Source organism: Carassius carassius, chromosome 25 (genome assembly GCF_963082965.1).
Source record: "Carassius carassius chromosome 25, fCarCar2.1, whole genome shotgun sequence".
Lineage (NCBI taxonomy): Eukaryota > Metazoa > Chordata > Actinopteri > Cypriniformes > Cyprinidae > Carassius > Carassius carassius.
Genome location: NC_081779.1, coordinates 25,350,886 through 25,370,350, shown reverse-complemented (window position 1 = coordinate 25,370,350; position 19,465 = coordinate 25,350,886). Strand labels below are relative to the sequence as shown.

Genomic DNA, 19,465 nt, shown 5'->3' with positions numbered 1-19,465 from the left:
TCTGTCAGTGTAAGCTGTACAATTAAATGTTTGTCATCATCATTTTGTAGATTTTATATAACCTGTACATGGTGTGAGGGTAGATATGACGAACCCAGGCATCTGTTTTGGTTATGTCATAAATAAAAGAAAAGAAAATGTTTCCGTGTCTGAGGGTCTTGCATGAATATTACTCAGTTATTAACCCAGGATCAGTTGTAACTCTGGTTAACCAAAAGATATTCTCATTAACCTAGAGGGTTAAAAGTGGCCATAACTCAAGGTTAAAGGAACAGTTCACCCAGAAATGAAAGTTTGCTGAAAATGAACATATAAGATGTACATGAGTTTGTTTCTTCATACAGATTTGGTGAACTTGGTCACCGATGGATGGGTGCCGTCAGAATGAGAGTCCAAACAGCTGAGAAAGACATCACAATAATCCACACCACTGCAGTGCATCAGTTAATGTCCTGTAAAGTGAAAAGCTGCATTTCCAAGAAATAAACAAAGGATTTTGATGTGAGAGGACAACATGGGATGCACTTTATCACTGGAGAAAGTGTTATTAGGGACTTATATTTTAGCCGAAAGCAATAGTTTGAAGTAAAAAAAAAGATATTGTGATGTTTTTATCAGCTGTTTGGACTCTCATTCTGACGGCACCCATTCACTGCAGAGCATCCATCTTCAGCACATTTTGGGTAAATTATTCCTTTTATTGTAGTGTGAAAAAAAACAATCAATATATGATTAAAAAAAATTGCATTTATTTACATACAAATTATTATCCCGAAGTGCCCTTTTGCATTATTACTTTTGGAAGACAATGGTTTTCAGACATTACAACAGTTTAAAATAGCGCTGATCAACTGAATCTGCACTACACCGTTAATGTTATCCTGATACACTATACACAGACAATAGAAATGAACCGGGCTTTAAGACTGCATAGTTCTTTCAAACATAATGACAAAAACTGAGAGACACTCATATTTTGATGCAAAATTTAAAAACCTTAGCTGTTTATGGGAAAATATAAGTTCAGACCTCCGAAAGGTCAGGAAATCTTTTCGCATTTGAAACCTTTATAAAATTAATTTCACATTAAACCATGAGTGCAACATGTAAAACATGCAACTGAAATGTGTCTAAACTACACTTACTGTGACGTCCTCATTTGATTACTTTTCTGATTACCAGTACTGTACACTTAAACATAACAGTATTTATACATTATTTCATGCTTTGCACTATTCAGCATACAAAAACTTGAAATGGCACAGTCTCATAAAAATAACTTTCTTTTTGCATCAGAAAAAAAAGTCTGAGAATATTCTGACAGTAAGAGGCGAAATCATATCTACCAAGCTAACATTAACAATAATATTAATGGCAACATAATACACACACACTCACTCAAAAACATTGACAGTATTGGACACTTTTCACAGATCAATAGCTCTGCAGACTCTCAAACTCCACAGAAAAGTCCAAATTCATATTTTTGCTGCAAGCAACCGTATCTTAGCATTATAATTCCAGTGGACGCTTGTTGAATATCTATACTGTATGCACAGTATTTTGATATGATAAAGAGATCATGTATTTCACTCCACTCCAGAGAAATCCTTTGGAAGAAACAGTTGGTGTCTCCAAATTCAAGTGAAATGTGAATTAGCCTGTAGTTTGGTCCGTAAAGTAAAGCCAATGAAAGCAACAGTCTTTCCATCCACAGCAGAACAGTGAAATCATGGACACGTGATGTGCTGAAACTCCTATTGACCATTAAAAATCATACTCGAGGTCTCTTAAAATGAGGTATGTCAGCTTTAGTTGATGTCAGTTGAAGTTCTGGACAGTTGATGTTGAATCTGAGCAGGCTGGAGTCCGAGAAACAAGTCTTTTAGCTTAAACACACTGAATGTAAGAAATGCATGTGCTAGCGTTCATATTTCCGTTAATGTGATTTTGTAAGCATCTGCGTAGCTCTCGATACTCAGGATAAACGTGTCCTCGTTAGAGTAGTGCTCGATGATATTGTCGTCCATGTTCACCAGGATCCTGCAACGGAGAGAACAAACGAAATCAGGAACAGGCTCATTAGCCGTCATCTCAATCTGACATGTGCTTTTTTTCCCCAAGGAAATCACGTACCCTTTCTTGCTCTTCTTGTAAATCTTGGCCATTCTATCGATGGGAACACCGTACTTCTCTGAAATCTGTTGATGTGAAAGAGTTCTTCAATTAAATCGTGTATCAGAGCAGAAAATTGACAATGATTTGATTTCGATTGCTTACAAAAGAAATCTAAAAACCTCTACAAATTTGTTCATGGTTGAGATGGATTATTTTTTTTTTGTATTATCCACTGGACTTATTCAACTGAAATTGGTCAATTTAAGATCATACACTTAATTTCGTAAAAATAAAAAAACATTTCAATCATTTCAATTTTCAAGTGGATGCATCACCTCCATTAATCAGCACAATGCACCAGTGATTTAGAGTAGAGCGGCAGATACTCACAGCGTCCATGAGTCCTCTGAGAGTGGGCGACCGCAGCATCAGAGCATCAAACACCTCATCTGACTCCTTCCTCACGTACAGGAGCACTGTAAACACATCAGGACTGCTTAGTGTCAGAGCAATCTCTGATGAAGTAACTGGATTCAGTGATGTCTTCATTTAATTCCACATTCTATTCACATTCCATGAAGACTGTAGAATGTAATCAGCGGTGGGAATTCACATGGAAATGATACAATAACCCTACAGATAGCTATGGACAAAATCAAGAGTTTCTCTGGATTTACTGGACTGACTAGATATGGGTTTGAGTAAAATCTTCAGATGTGTTTTATTATGTAAAGGTCTTATAACATTTCTTTTAAATTTCAAATAAAAATATTGGAGCTTGAATTCTTTTTTTTTTTTTTTTTTTTTTTAATCCGCATAAGAATTACAATTTCTCAAAATAACAAATGTTTTCATTTGCTGTGATTGAAAATCAGGGTTCTTCCACCAAATATTGATTTCTTAACTCTTCTTAAGTTAAAACTTTGGTATTGTGATGTCTAAAGATGACTATAAACAGGACTGAAAACATGGCTTCTCTTATGTTATTTTGACCAATTGTCATTTTATGCAAAAAAAATAAATAAAAAATAAAAAAATTAATTAAACATTTGAATGGTTATTTATTTCAAAATTTGGAAAATGTCATCAGTAGTTTACAGAATAAAACAATTTTATTCAAACGCATAAATATAAATCGCAGATCCAGAAGAAACCTTTCAAACTGTTTTTATTTCAAATAGAGTTAACCAATGTATTTTTTATGTTTTTGTATCGTTTTTTTGTTGCAAACAGCACCAAATAGATTTTTTAAGAAAACGACTTTCCAACAATAGAATCCTACAGAAGCTTTTTTGGTATAAAATGTCCTTGTTTTACTGTTTATGACCTGTGTGGCTGTTCTTATTCTTTTCAATTCTGTGCAATAAATAAAGAAATACCATAATAATCTCAACTATTTTACCTTTGCAAATTAGTGGCTAATTCATATGAATCCATAAAATCTCATTTGTACGTTATGTTAATCGGTGGACCTTACTGTTTTCAAAAAAATAATGATAATAATCATGTTTCGTACAATTCTCATCACACAGATTCATATGAAATCGGCAGCTGGTAAAACAGTGAGATCAGATGGGAATCCCACTCTTCAGCTGTATAGATGTGTCCCGCTCTGACCTCTCTTCTGTGTCTCCTCTCTGAGCTGTTTATGGGGCGCTGGACAGAAGTCCTCCTCAGACGGCCTGAACATCCTCTTCACCAGCACACTCCTAACACAAACACAAAGACGACAGATCACATGATCACCGCTCACCTGGACACAGTTACATGATCCTAAGCAGCCATCACTGTGTACTTTCTGGGTATATTATTTACACAAGGATGGATTACAACGGAAATGTGTTTCTTTTGCATTTTTCCTTCTTGAGAGCAGTAGTGTGCTATGTAACCGTTTTAAGACCTTAAGTGCTTTTAAAATATTTTAATGTGTAGAATAGTATTTGCTTGCAATGCCAGGTTTGTATGTGATGAAATTACTTTAAGTGCCTGTGCATAAGACTTTTACTGTAAATAATACAACTAAAACAGAAAATTGTATCATCGTGTGAATGATAATTAATTACCAGGAAAAAGTCGTCATCATGATAGCACTAAACCAAACACTAAACATATTATATATGATTCATGCTGTGGATTTAACCACTACAACAATACATTTTACAAAGAATGTGTTTTTTTTTAATAAAGTCACTTTTATTAATAAATATTCTTAAGGATCCCTGTAATCTACTATTGCATCAGTGCTAGTAGTTAATTATGAGGTGAAGTGATGCTCATTTATATATATATACACTGAGTAAAAGCTCAAACTCACCCTTCGCGTTCAATTTCCTCTGTATTAAATGCAAACACCTGCAAAGAGATGTGTTCATAAGTTTGTGGTCTTATTTCCTGTTAACATTCATAACCAAACATCTCTGTAACATTCAGAACAAGCCTGAACATAGACACTATGATTACCAGTTCAGCAGATATCACTCCTAATAAACATATGTCACCCAAGTATCCAAGATACACACACACACACGCTTCACGAGGAAGGCGAGCGTGACCTTTCATGTCAGGTTTGAAAGGTCAGTCACTCTTTAATAAGATTCAGTCTTGTTGGACACACAATGGACCTCTAAGGTCTTCATGACAGTCCTTTAATAAGCCTCTACAGCCTTTTTGAGATTTGAGGGAGCAAACACTGAGGGCAGACTATGTGGACACAATTATGGCCTTTCAACACAAAAGAGCTTGTGATCTGTTTACTGAGAGTGTTTTCAGACTGACTCATACCTGGCCTGCCCTCTGTAAGTTTCCAAAGTGCACATCCGGGATGAAGAGAACAGGCTGGGCATCCAGATCCGTCATCGTTTTAAAGAAGGTGGCGTCACATTTTTTCGGCCCAGAAACCGCCCCGACGCCCGCATCCTTTCCTGATGAGATTATGTCATTTGTAAGAATGAGGGAATAACTCTTATTGATTTTAATAAAGGTACACACAGGTGTCTGTCCAATCAAATGTGCCATGGACTGGCGAGCATCACATCATGGCTCATGGCTGGGAAGCCTCTAGATTACTCCAAAAATGACAACTTCAATGAGAAATATGTCAGGAAAGAAAACTTCTTGTGCTCTTTAATGCGCATATATCTATGAATTGGAGATACTTTGGGTGCTTCAGACCTTTTGTCTTCTTGCGGTTCTGTTTCCTCTCCTCATCTCTGATCTTCCTCTCGGCTCCCTGAGACAAACACAGACAGGAAAAACACAGAGAGAAGAGAAATTAGAAACACTAGCGTGTCTGTGAGGACTGTGAAAGGTAACAATAATTAACAACCACAAGGTGGCACTACAGTTCCTGAGTTTGTAAAACAGGAACACAGTATAAAGACATCTAAATAATGATCCACTTAAGCTGTAGATAAAAGCTTATTAATATAAGTGATCATGCATATGCTGCAGGCATGATGTATTTTTGTAGATCCAGAAACGAGAATTGTATTGCTAGAGGTTGAATCATGATGAAGTGAATGGGATTTTAAAGTCTGTTTAACACAAGGTCTGGTATAAATTAACATTATATTCTACAATATCAAATACAGCAGTAATCCCCCTTGGGATTAAAAAAAAAAACTTTTATTTGTTTTGAAAAGGTGGATAACAAGTGTCTAAATAATTTCAAATGTATCTTAATACTATTTCATCCTCTGTAAATATGAAAGTGAGAAGAACAACCTCAATTTGACATGACTTTCATTTGTATACTCTAATTGAAATAGAAATTCATTTCTTACCCTCATGTCCTTTTTTTCCTTCAAATTTTTCTTCATCTTTTGCTTTTAACAATAGTTCATTGTTTTTTTTTTTGTTTTTTGCATGTTCAGATGACTTTGTACATATTGTTGATACATGTTGTGAACTCTTCACACAGTTTCATAAAAAAATCCTATTGGGTTTGTGTCAAGGGAATCACATGATGCGAACCTACAAGTTGACTTACATACATAAAAATCATCACTGCAGCTCTCTATTACTGCGGTTTTAAAGGCATAGTTCACTCAAATGTGAAAATATGTTTTTAATTTACTCACCCTCAGGCCATGAAGCCCTTTTTTTTATTCTGTACAAAAGTAAAAAAGTACAGTAAAGCGCTCTAGACTCGTGAACAAGCTCTGGACAGTTTGCCTGAGGCAATAGATTACAGATAGTAATGTTGTAAATAACACTATAACACTTTTTTCTTGCACATACCAATTGTTTTGCTTCATAATACATTAATATATCATCAGGAGCCACTTTCTAAAATTCTTCTTTACTGCTCCACTGAAGAAAACAGTCACCTACATATTGACCTGAGGGTGAGTAAATTAACAGCAAACTTTTATTTCTGGGTGAATCTTTTCAACTATTCCTTTTATATCTCCATAACTGCTTCCACAGATACATCTATATGTTGGAATGATATATGCATAGGCTCAAAGGTTAAAGGTCAAGCTTCACCTTATCACAGAAGACCTTGATCTGACAGTAGGCTCTGTGCAGGGGTTTGTTGCTGCGGTTGTTGTAGCTGTAGGTGTCGATCTGTATCATCAGAGGAAGACCCTTCACCCCCTTCTGAGAGGAGAAATCTGTGCTCAGACAGTTCACTGTGATGAAGATCTACCAATCAGAGAACAAGACAAAAACAGCTCCACGTGACGATTCATGTTAAGAAAACAAGCATGTTAGTGGTGTCTGTGGACAGATTGTTCTGATATATAATGTAGGTATCTGGATGCACATGTAACAGACGGTTGCATAAGAACTGCCATATTCATATTTTTTAACAGCTTGTTCCGGTTTGACCTACAGTATACGCTGCTGACCGTTGAAAGTGCACCTTGTTGTTCACCCACCATCCACCTACACACGCAAAACAGGTGCCTGCCTCGACACGTCCGTCTGTGCCACGGACTGCTACAGAAAGCCACGCTCAGACTGCACACTAACAACTACGGACACGAAATGTCCCAACTGAAGGAGATAGTTTGATATTACTTAAGATTAAAATAGGGTCTACATTGTCATCTTTGCATTGGTTTATTTTCAGTTCCAAAGCAGTTATTAATATTTATGTGGTTAGTTATTAACAGCTTCATATAATTAACCTTTACCAATGCCAGAGGACAAGAACGAGACCATCGTTAGGTGAAGCGTGGCAAAACTGAATCGGAGCACTTTATGTGAATTCAATACACTCACAAGGCATAGCAAAATCTTTATTTCCTAATTTTTCTACCAGAAAAGGTAGCAATGCATGATTTACATTACAACAAAAGATATCTGTGTCAAATAATACTATCTTTTTAGAATGTTTTATACATCAAAGAATACTTTAAATGCCACAAAAATATGAAGCAGCACAACTGATTTCAACTTTGATAATAATAATAAATATTACTTGAGCAGCAAATCAGTATATCAGAATGATTTCTGAAGGATCATGTGACACTGAAGACTGGAGGAATGATGCTGAAAATACAGCTCTGCCATCACATCAATAATTACCTTTTTTAACATATATTCAAATAGCAAAAACTTTTATTTTAAATTGTAATAATATTTCAGAATATTACAGTTTTCAAAATATTGCCACTCGTAAATAAACTGAGCCCTTCAACAAAGCAACCAGGATGTAATTTCCACCTCACAGATCAATGGCTCGTGGAGACTCGGTTTATGGCTTCCTCCACTCCAGCCTGATGAGAGGAGCTTTGAAGGGACTCGCAATAAAAGTCTGCGAGTATGTAAGGTCAGAGTATGAGATGCTTATCAGATCAAACTGAGCGCATTTCACACCCCACTGCATGCTTTTACATGAGCTGGGACTCAAAAACAAAAAAAAAGTCATACCCACTTAAATATCTTTCCAAGGGCGGCTGCATTGAGACATCACATAGTGCACATTAATAGGTTTACCAATGTGAGTTGGCCTGATAAAAAGCAAATGTTTGCGTAGAGAGCTTTAGTTGAATATACTCCAAAGGCGAGTGTTTGAACTGAGCTGTATTGCAACAGAAGAGCCACAATAGGAGGGCAGGACTCGGGTGTGTGTGTGTGTGTGTGTGTGTGTGTGTTTTGCCATGTACACAGACCTGGTCCCTTTCCTACTCTCAGTAGTATGTACACGTGAAACCCGAGACCCCATGGAGGAGAAAATATAGGTTTAAATTAATAGACGGAACTGGAGGAGATGCAACAGGGTATTGTGAATCAAACGTCATGCTATTCATGGCTCTTGGGGTGTGTTCAACAACAGGACAGAAACTACAGCATGTAAAATACACATATCAGATGTCGTTACACTCCACCCTGTGTCTCAATAACATTTTGTGTATCACACATAATGGTGGACGTACGGTTGAATGAAAGAAAAAACAGAGATGCACTGATGTAGTCAGAGTGTAAAACTGAAACTTTAGTTGGGTTTAAGACCTGCAAATCCCACTTCAACATCCATGATGGCCATTAATGCAAGAATAATGTCCATAAACCCAAAACACACAGTGGAGGATGTTCTCATTGTAAACTTGCAGTGTCACATCCGAACCTGGTGCTAGACGACTTACCTTGGCCTCCTCATTCACGTCCCAGGTGAAGGACACTGCGTTGTAAGCGATTTCTTCAATATTGCCAATTGTGTTGAAGCTCTCTTTGTAGTCAGCTGTAGAGAGAACAGGAAAAGTCAGTTCTCATACTTGCTGAAGAAAAAAGAAAAGAAAAAAAACAGCATTTGTTTGTGTTTTGGATACTAGGTTTACAGGTATGCACCATCAGCACCAGCATGCACTTCACCTACAGACTGTTACTTGCAGGGGTAGAGGCATGTGCAATTTATATGGTGTATGAATAATTTTAGGGAGTGATGTGCGAACAGAATTAAAACAATGTCTGCCAAAGCAAGTGGTTTTAAGACTGATAAGCTGAGTGTATATAAAACACCACCCTTCCAGGCTAGATAACTCTTATCTGTTTATGTAAACAAACATTTGCTTTTTTAGTAGCCGCTTGATAGGCCATTTATGACCACTCACACTTTAAACACGTCTGTGATTCTGCCTAAATGTCATTACTTTATAGATTTACGTCAAGGTGATCTCATAACAGTTTAAATCGCTGGAGTCAGCCTGTCTATGCTAGCTTAGCTACGGCAGTTAACTTTACATTCTTGACTGGTACTTTCTAAATGTCTGTTGATGTCAACCAAGTTAAAAGTCAGTGCTGCCCCGGCTAAAGATTTTTTTAGTCAATTAATAGTTGTTCATTTAAGCCATTAGTCGACTAAATGCATGATTATTAATGAAATTATTTTAATATATAATTAGGGGGCCTTTAAGATCAGCGTTCAAGCGCATTTACTGTATAAACCTTTGCAGCAGAGCACCCACAAAAGTAATGCCTACCCATTTGTCGGAAAAAAAATAGCAAGGTTATATTTTAAATATTTATTAATAAACTAGTGTTTTCTAAATCAGTGTCAGCTGTAAAGATGAAGTTGATGCTGTTGACTTACCACATTACATAATGAGAGACTAATTGAATTGGTTCCTTTAAAATTATTAGGGGTTGAAAGACTTCTGATTTTTTTAAAGTCGACTTTTATGTGGTGAAAGTCGAGTCGAAGTCAACTAGTCGCTGATGACGTCATTAATGAACAAATCTCAAGTCTGGAGCTGTGACGAACCCCTTGTGCACAGCTATGGCATATGAAACAGCGCTGCGTACATAGCTATTGCTTCTATAACAGCTCATTTTTATCAGTTATTTTGCCTTTGGGTTGTTTTATTTCTCACAGATTTCTGCTCGTTCTAAATCAGATATAGTAGCACAGTAAAGATTACATTTATATGAACACATTAGTTAGAGCGATTGTGTGTGAATTAATTCTACATGGCAGCGTCTCTCTACTACTGAAGCTGTGGGGTTTAGTTATTAAGAAATAAATTATAGAACTTTTCAGTTTCTAAGCTTTTTTATTGAAAAATCACAATAAAGTGTTGACAGTAAATTTCTCCGCTGAATGATTCTGTGCATGTGTGATCTGCTGTCTGTAGCCTATGTGTGTGCATTACAGTGCAGCAGCGCATCAGATGTGAACGGCGATTAACTTACCTGACTGTACAATAAGCCGTTTAGAATGTGCATTCTCCCATTCAATTTTAAGCGTCCAGTTGTGTAATGTGAAATCACACATGCATGTGGAGCTTTCGGAGTATACATTTATTTGTCATTTTAACGGTTAGGAAACGGAGCGTAAATGTGGAATTCTTTTTTAAATATTTATTATCCTGTTGCGCCCTCTATTGGACCGGCGACTAGTCGACATCAAGTTTAAAGCGTCATGGCAGAGCATTGAAGCCGACTAGTCAATTAGTTTGTGCAACCCCTAAAAAGTAGACATTTCAAGCCTTCTGTAGATATATTTCTCACGTCTGTGAGCCAAGGAGCACATACAATAACTTTTGCTGAGTTTTTGCAACACGCTCCATGGTTCAAGAAGACTGAGACAGCAGAAAACGCATCCTATTTGTTTTCTTTATTTTACAAAAGCATGCATTGTTAATATTGAGAGAAAGGTAAAACATTTCACAGTTTCAAATTATGTTAATTACTCTTATCTGCATCAGCAAAATAATGGCATATTTTAATTTGCTTCCAGTGTTATCAGTGATCATCCCGGCACCTCCATGTCATGCAGGAATGCACTAACACTAACCGATTAACCAACTAATAAAATTTTAGTCAACTAAACCTCTTCTCCTCAACTAACCTTTAACTGACTATTAGAGGGGCAGCCCAGCCCTGCTAAAGTATTAGTATACTTAGAAATCAAAGAGCACCTATTTGCACAACTAACTGCATGATTTAAGGTATCATTAGTTGGTCTGGCAACCAGTAACTCACATGCTGATCATAGAAAAGGTGTGCTCAAGTCATTGCATGTATGAACTGCATGTTCAATGTCTGAAAGATTGTTGTGACTCTCATAACAATATCTGTTCAAATCCTTAACCCCGAAGAATGAGTGATAGCAATAGTGGTGATTTCCTATGTTAATTAGACTTTCTTTCTTCGGTTTCCAAACTTCTTTGTAATTTAATAAGCTGTCATTACAGGGGCGTACATTTCTATGTTAAGTAAACCCAACACCTGTCTTACTTTGGGGTTACTCTGGGATTAGGAATTGTGAAATCCTTCCCAAGGATCTCCTTTGGGTCATTTACTAAGCATGCCCGATTATGCCCGTGAGTGAGCTCCCCCCATTAAATAGCCCCATTCAAATCCTAGCTCTAGTGACATGGCCCCAAGCCTGAGGAACAATCCCGCCTTAACTGCTATTCAAATCCCAACTGTGCAGGTGTCAGGTTTCAGTCACTGTCTCCCTTACTTGGCTTCAGCATACTGCTCTATACCATGTGCCCAAAGGTCTGTCCACTTCACCAATTTACCAACACTTTCTTCGCATCCTGTAGTACAAAGCGTGTCTTGCATCAACCATACATTCCTCTATTTTTTCCCCATCTATGAGAGCAGGGTTTAAGACCAAGATAGTTGTCATCACTGCTCAGATACTCCCTCAGGGTGCTCCCAGGATGTGAAAGTCTTGGGGCCAAATCTTGACAAAGGGCATAGCAGAGTGTCTGATTACTGGAGATGAGGGGAGGACAAGAAGCAACAGGCTCAGGATGACTGTTCTCTCAAGGTGTGACAAGGCCGAGAATAAGACATGAATTGTTTAGACTCATAGCTGCCCCACTCCAGGTGGACTCCAACAATTTCCAGCCTGAATGTTTGCTTCTTTTTTCTCATTCAACTTGAATCAGAAGTTGGGCTTGTGATCTGAAGGTCACAAGTTCAAATCCCAGGTGGTGTTACTCATGGAGCTGGAGAATAATTGCGATCTCCTAACACCATTGCACGCTTACTTAACCCTGGGTTGCTCCAACGGGACTATCCCTGTAATAAAGTGTGCAGCTTTGTATAAGAAACCACCCAATAAATAACCATAAACTGATTCATAACTAATTAATATCACAGATTCAGTGAGGAAATACATTTTTCCAATTGTCAAGAGTGTAAAGAGATCTGTATCGATCTGTAAAAAAAATCTCAGGACAGACTCTCCAGTCAAAGTTTTGTATAATGTGTATGTATTGCCATTTAGCAACCTAGTACCCATTAGCTGAGCAAGGGGAAACCAAGAGGAACCAATCTCCTGAGAGCCCTGAGGGCTTCTGGGATGTAAGGCACCATCAGTCTTCAAACTAGTGGTGGATGCACAATGAACTGTTTTGAAAGCAAAAAGTACTTTCAGACCAAAGAATGTTGAGTAGTAATTTAGTTAATCATTTTTGGAAAATAAAATTCTACATAATCTAAGTAAATACAAGAACACAAATGCTTTTAGCAATGCAAACTCAATCTCACGCATCGCTGCATTCATAAATATTTACTCTTTCACATCAACAACTTCCATAGTGAAGCAACAGTTTGAAGAGAATCATGCTGCTGATATACTTATAGCTAGTAACCCGTTCTGTTTAATTCAAGGGTGTCCAAACCTTCACCTTGAGGGCCAGTGTCCTGCAGAGTTTAGCTCCAATTAAACACACCCAAAATAGCCAATCAAGGTCTCAAAGATCATTAGAAACGTCCAGGCAAGAGCGTTAGAACAGGTTGAAGCTAAACTTTGCAGGACAACGGCCCGCTAGGAGCAAGATTGGACACACTTGGTTTAATGGCACAGACATTTTAGGGTAAATCTATTGCCCCATTGAGTATGCTGTATACCAAAATAACACTACACATTATATCAAATTAGATTGTGCTCTTGCAGTGCAATAGCCAAAGCATGCATGTCTGCGTTCATATAATTATATACAGTAGTGGTTCCCAGCCCTGGACCTGAAATATTCCCCAAATAACCCTAATAATCCAAATGTGATTCTCACAGACACCTGAAATGTGTGTTTTAGATAAACAGATAGCATTTGTGCTGTTGGGGACTATCCAGGACCAGGGTTGAGTACCACTAGTATAGAGTATCTGTTAAATCACGGATAGCCATCCCTTTCTGGAGGGCTACCTTTCTGCAGATTTCATTTCCAATCCTGCTCTAACACATCTGCCAATTCTTTTCTAGTGATTCCTATGCAGGATTAGACACCCCTGGGCTAAATAAACTGGGGTAAATTGGAAATGCCTAATCCAAGATCAAGCTTAAACACTGATCTCAATAATGGAGAGGAAGCCTCACCGATGTCCAGAACCCTCTGCTTTGCTGTGTGCTGGCGAGAGTGCCAATACTTCCAGTACTTGAGCTGCTCATCGCGGTTCTTATCTTCACTGAATACAACCATGATGACACTCTGATAGAGAAAATAAAATAAAAGAGATTAACAGAGGTTATCACAATCCACTCATTGCTTAATGCTCATTCCAAACAATCAAGAGTGGACAAGCATTTTCTTAAACTATTACCATAATAAGAATGGATAAAATAGACACACATTACAGCTTAAAAGTTTGGGATTGCTACGATTTTTTTATGAAAGTAGTCTCATGTTCTTGCCATAGCTACATATATTTGATCATAAATACAGTAATTGTGAAATATTGTTACAATTAAAAAATTATTTTGTAAATACATTTTCTCTTTTAATACTGTATATATTAAAAGGTAATTCATATGATGAAATTTCCAGCAGCCATTACTCCAGTCTTCAGTCATTACAGGTGAAAATGGTTGCGTTTTCTAAAAAGAATTATAATAATTTTGGAAGAGGTTATCTTTATTTTCAGTATTCTTTAATGAATAGGAAATTCAAAAGAACAGCATGTATGTGAAATAAATATTTTCTGTCCTTTTTGATCAACTGAATGTGTTAAAAGTATTAATTTCTTTTTTTTTTCGAACTATTTAATTTAGAGCTGTCAATCAATTAAAATGTTAAACAGAAATTAATTAAATATTCCAGTTAATTAATCAATGTGAGACATTGACAAAATTCTTATCATGTCAAGTTCTTCAGTTATCTGGTTTGACAGAAAGAGGCAGGCCTACACACTCACCCTCACTTTGCTGATGGGATGTCGGAGGCGTTTGTTGGCACTTGTCTCATTCAGTGTAATAGCATAGAACTGGCCTTTGTTCAGGTAGGTCATAGGCCCTTCACCCTGCTTCTGCCGCAACGACCTGCTGGCCTCGAGTGTGTACTGGAAGGTGTCTCTATTGAACATCATGTTTTCAGGTGTGAGAGCTGATTCGTCATAATATTACAAGTCTAATGATGTACATCATTTCCATTTAACTCACTTGGTTGCAACAAACAACACTTACAACATTTCTGACTGTTCAAATATGAAGTCTTCAGCTCCAAGCGATGATGGGCGGTACTTCTGCATCTAAAAAAGAAAAGAAGCAATTGGCCATTAATCTGCTGTATTAAATCCATGTTTTATAGCAAATGTTTCAAAAAACACCAAATGAAGATTTCAGATGCAAAAGCCTCTATGTGCCATCTTAAACTTTATTCTAAAGTTAGCGTTTTTAACAGGCTCCAATGTTTAGGTTCAGTTATTTTACTTAAAAGGCAATGTATAGGTCCTTTTCTATGACGTTAAGGTGAAATGAATTAACAAATATAATTTTCAGAAGGCTTTTGCATCTAAACTCTTTAAATATGAATCTGCTCTCACTTCATTGCTGTCTTCCTCATAGGTGCTATCTGGACTGCTGCGATGGTCATCTTTCCCGTATCCACTGTGACATACAGTCGAGGTGTCGAACGAGTGGGTCTGCTCACAGATGACCCGCATCGGTTCCTCTCCTTCTGTCCTGTAGTGAACGCCCGAAGCCATGAACACAGGAGTGTACACCTCAGCCTTCACCAGCGCAGCGTTCCCGCTCTCTCCCGCAGATACGCTGTACTGCTCCCGTTTACTGTCCTGGTGATCCGTGGTCAGTGACAGATTAACAGGCACTGATTTCAGGACCTGGACGTGATTATCCACTGTCTCCGGCTCCATCTGACTGCTGTTTCCCTCTGGAGTGTTTCTGAGAGAGTATGAGAGCATAAAAGATGAAAAGCTGAAATAAGTCAATTTCTTTTTATTTTTCTATTTATTCAACTCCATATTCACCAACACTATACATTTCGCTGACCTCTTTTCTGGTTCCTCTGAAATTCCAACCACTTTGCTGATGGGCAAAACTCTCTTATCTTTGGGCACCTGCAGTGGATAAAACATCAATAAACAGCAGCGCTGATAATATCCTAGACACTGTTTCACTATAATTGCTTGAATGGAGATTTATCACTCCACACAGATCAATTGAAAACTTCCTGATAGTCTTCCGCTGGGTAACTTCCATTTCAGGTCAATAAAGAAGCATCATTTCATTATATCCTTACTGTGATGGTATGTTTTGGCTTATGAGACTCAAGCTATAAAGTTGCACTGGTAATGACATATTTATGTCTTTGTTCATTAGTAAAGAAATTGTTGATGAAAAATTATGGAGAGTATAAGTGTTAATACTCTACATTCCCACATTAATTTTACCCAAAATACCAAAAATACATAAATGCACTGAAAACTATTATTATCAAAAACTTGCATCCTAATCAAAAATAAATCTTTATAAGGATGAACAAAGCTGTTGTATGAACTGAACTACAGTCCACAGGTTTATGCTATCATGCATAAGTCTATAAGTTTTTGCACCTATATTATATTTTATTTATCATATTTTCACTTTAGGCCCAGTTACCAACCGCTTCCATTGTATGGAAAAAAAGAGCAGCTTGAACATTCTGCTGAATTTCTCTTTTTGTGTTCCACTGAAGACAGAAAGGTTTCAAACACCATGATTGTGAATGAATGATGACGTGAAAATGAAAATATGATTCATGTGAAGAAAGCTGGAGACTCGGCTGATGGCCCTGACCTTGTAGTACTCATAGAGGAGCCCCAGGGCGGCAGCACTGTCTTCGTCTCCATTGATGCTCATCATGGCTTTGGTGGCCGCAGTAAGAGGATTCTCCAGGTAAGACCTCCAGGCCTCATCCTCACTGGTGTAGGCCCGGCGTGGGTGGAAGGACGGCTCATTGGGCACCACTACAACTAGCCTCTTACTGGGACACACACATGCACACAACAGTACATCAGCAAACTAGCAAACAGAAACACAGGCATAAATGATCCAGCTGATAAAGCTTCATGTAAAAGCTCTGTTTTGCATACTGATGAAAACAAACCTGCACACTGCACCTTTTGTGAGTGTGATGTATAGTGTATTGATGACCAACCAAACACTGACAGCAGACATTGCCAGAAGTCCTTCTGCATTTTACAGCCTGACAGACAGCTACAGCTACAATGTAGTGGCATATGACATGAGGAAGCACCACTGCTGGCCCTAGTCTCCCTATTGGATATCATATTATATTAAATCCATATCATGCTGATTTTATTCTTCAGTATCATGGACAAGACATTCAGCAACATAAAGTGGTCTCAAAATGTTTTTTGGGCCACGCCTAAAAAGAAATATACCATAAAATTCTACAATAAAATTATTAAAATTATGTTCTGAGTGTTTTTTTTTCATATAAGATGTTTCTTGTCTAATGTCTATTTGTTTACAAGGATTTATGGACATGTGTTTGGTAACCAATCTTGTTTTATTTTAAAAGTTAAAAACTGACCCAAGATGCCCTCATCAGAATTGGGGCAGAAAGATTCCAGTGACACACTGTTGCTGATGTTTTTATTATTATTATTATTATTTTATAATTGAGCAGATTCATAATTTATTGTTTTTATGAATTTTTTTTTTATTAAAAACATGTATATACAACACATAATTAAATAATGAAACTCAGATGTATCTCTTTTGACTTGGATTCTGTTTTTGTGGATTCTAATTTGTCTGTTATTGTTCAGTTATAAAGAAAACTGTCACGATTTCTTTACCCTATAGTGGGTAAGGAATTAATTACTTAAAATTTTGTTCTGTAAATATAGTCTGCTATATGTACTTCAGTGGGCTCTTACAAGTGGAAAATGGGTAGAATAGAAGTAAAGTGGGTCATCTTCATCATTGTGTGCATACAAAACAAATTAATAATAATAAAATAAAATAAAAAATCATCATATGGGATGACATTACAGTGAATAGTTTCCTTAGTTCTGAAATCATATCATGTGTTTAATCACCACAAACAGAAATAAACCGGCTGTTACGATGAAGGACACAACAGATCTGAACACTGCGTTGAATAAAACAATCAAAACAATCAAGAAACTTCACATAAGACACAAAATGTGCGTTAAAACTAAAACAACGTAATATTGACACTTCTACATGATCGTCAACGATCCATAGCCTGCTAAAAAAAATACAAACAATAACGAAATAACACAGCAACAAAATAAAATAATAAAGAGGGTAATTAAATAACACAGCAAAAATAAAGAGGGTAAATAAATGTTGAAAATATTTATTTTTAGTAAAAAAATAATAATAAATAAATAATAATAATGTAGGGAATAAATAAATGGGAATGAATTTCAGGTAGATTAAATCCAAGGTGTTTCCTTCGTGAAAAATGGCGTTTTGACCGAGAAAAAAAAAACTTTCCTCATGCGTTGGTATTTATCAATAAAAACAATAAACCAAACAAAACCTGTATAGAATTATACGCAGATAACGAAACTAATGCGACTATAAAAATAATGTTTTAAGAGTTCAGAGAGAATATTAAATTTTTCTGAAAGTACACATGCAGAATGGCACTCGGTGAGGCTCCGGGACTTGTGTTGAGGTCACGGAGGATTGTGTCGCAGTCCTGACTCTTACCTGTCTGTCTCCTGTGACATATTCCTCTTCCCCCGCGTTAATTCCTCCTCGTGAAACTGGACTTTCAAGTCGGTGCAGGTGAGAGAAGCCCGAGCGCGAGTGAGAGATGCCAGAACCCGGGCTACAGGTAAATCCACTTTCCTCTCTCGGGTTATTTCTCCAGGGCTGAAGGAGCAGGTAGGAAACACCTGAGCACGCCCGGACAGACCTTCCCGAAGCTTTCAACGAGTGATTTAGGAATAAATAAATATAGATTGAAACCTGTGTAACGTGTTAAATCTACTTTTCATGTTTTTATTGTTTGCGTAGAGACCTATAGGTAAACTTTGATGGATTTTTTTCTGTGTGAAGTATTTGCGTTCAAGTAGGGGCGAGGCGTCACTCTGATTGGCCTGGGGGAGAAAATGTCGCTCGCTGATTGGCTGGCGCCTTTAGAAGACCCTCCCTCACCTGCAGCCATAGACTTGTCCTAGAAATAAAGGGCAGGATGGAGCCTTTGTGTGATTTCTGGAAAATAGTTATTTGTTAGTTATCTGTTTTTTTTTTCTAGGTGAAGACTAAAACCTTTGTGTTTGGTATGCTATAGCCAAATATTTAGTATTCAGTATTGTGAAAGAAAATTAATTGGATGACTTGAATATATAACATACCTTACGAAAAAGTAGTATACTAAGTAAAGTTAAAGTATATTTTTAAGTATGCTTCATGTAGCAACTATATAAATATCAGTGTTCTAGTAGTATACTTGTAAGTGCACTGCTTTAATACTCCTTGGGACTAAATTGGCCCGCTTTTAGTATATAAAAGTATACTTTTAAGTATCCTTTTAGTTAAACAGTAGCAAACTTTGAGTACACAACTAGTTTACCTCTATGTTTGTAGTTTGTACTGCAATTATACTAAAAGTGAACCTATATGTATACTGTTAACTAATTAAATACTTTGTACACTTTGAAGTATAGTCTCAGTAAACTACTAGTCTAGTAGTTTTATACTGCTAGTATACTCATAAGTTTTCTTTAAGTGAACTTTACATCATACTTTAAGTATACTACCATGTCCCTATCTAGGTTTGAATTTGTATATATTTTGTTACATGAATATCTGAACATACAAAACATCCAAAGAAAGAACAGGGTATCTGCTTGTAAACAAAAACATTTTATTCTAGGTTCATGCATTCTTTTTGTTTAAAACACTTTAATGTGGGTAAGTTTCATAAAAAAAGGAAAGAAATAACATTTTGAACCAAAAGCTGAAAAAAGACAATGAATTGGATTCAGAATGATAATCAAAACATAGAGTCGATCAACAACCCAAAGCTTTACTGTAATTATTACTTCAACGGTCGACATTTTATTCCATAACGTTACAGTTTTGATGCTGTTTCATGTCAGATGATCGTGTTAGATTACATGTGTTAGTATCTGGTGTTTCTTTTTTCTTCTTCACTTG

At 36.9% G+C, this 19,465-nt stretch overlaps 1 protein-coding gene across 1 annotated transcript; it reads right to left on the bottom strand.

Annotated features, from left to right (window-relative positions):
- Positions 1-849: 849 nt before the first annotated feature.
- Positions 850-18,344, bottom strand: LOC132104484 (grainyhead-like protein 2 homolog). Its single transcript, XM_059509976.1, has 16 exons — positions 18,011-18,344; positions 16,097-16,283; positions 15,311-15,378; positions 14,845-15,202; positions 14,486-14,550; positions 14,218-14,374; positions 13,403-13,514; positions 8,715-8,809; positions 6,607-6,765; positions 5,290-5,347; positions 4,900-5,039; positions 4,433-4,470; positions 3,736-3,827; positions 2,509-2,594; positions 2,137-2,201; positions 850-2,043 (listed from the first exon to the last, which is right to left on the bottom strand). The coding sequence occupies exons 1-16, from the start codon at positions 18,028-18,030 to the stop codon at positions 1,929-1,931; spliced, it is 1,815 nt and encodes a 604-aa protein (XP_059365959.1). The 5' UTR covers positions 18,031-18,344; the 3' UTR covers positions 850-1,928.
- Between the last annotated feature and the right edge of the window lie 1,121 nt (positions 18,345-19,465).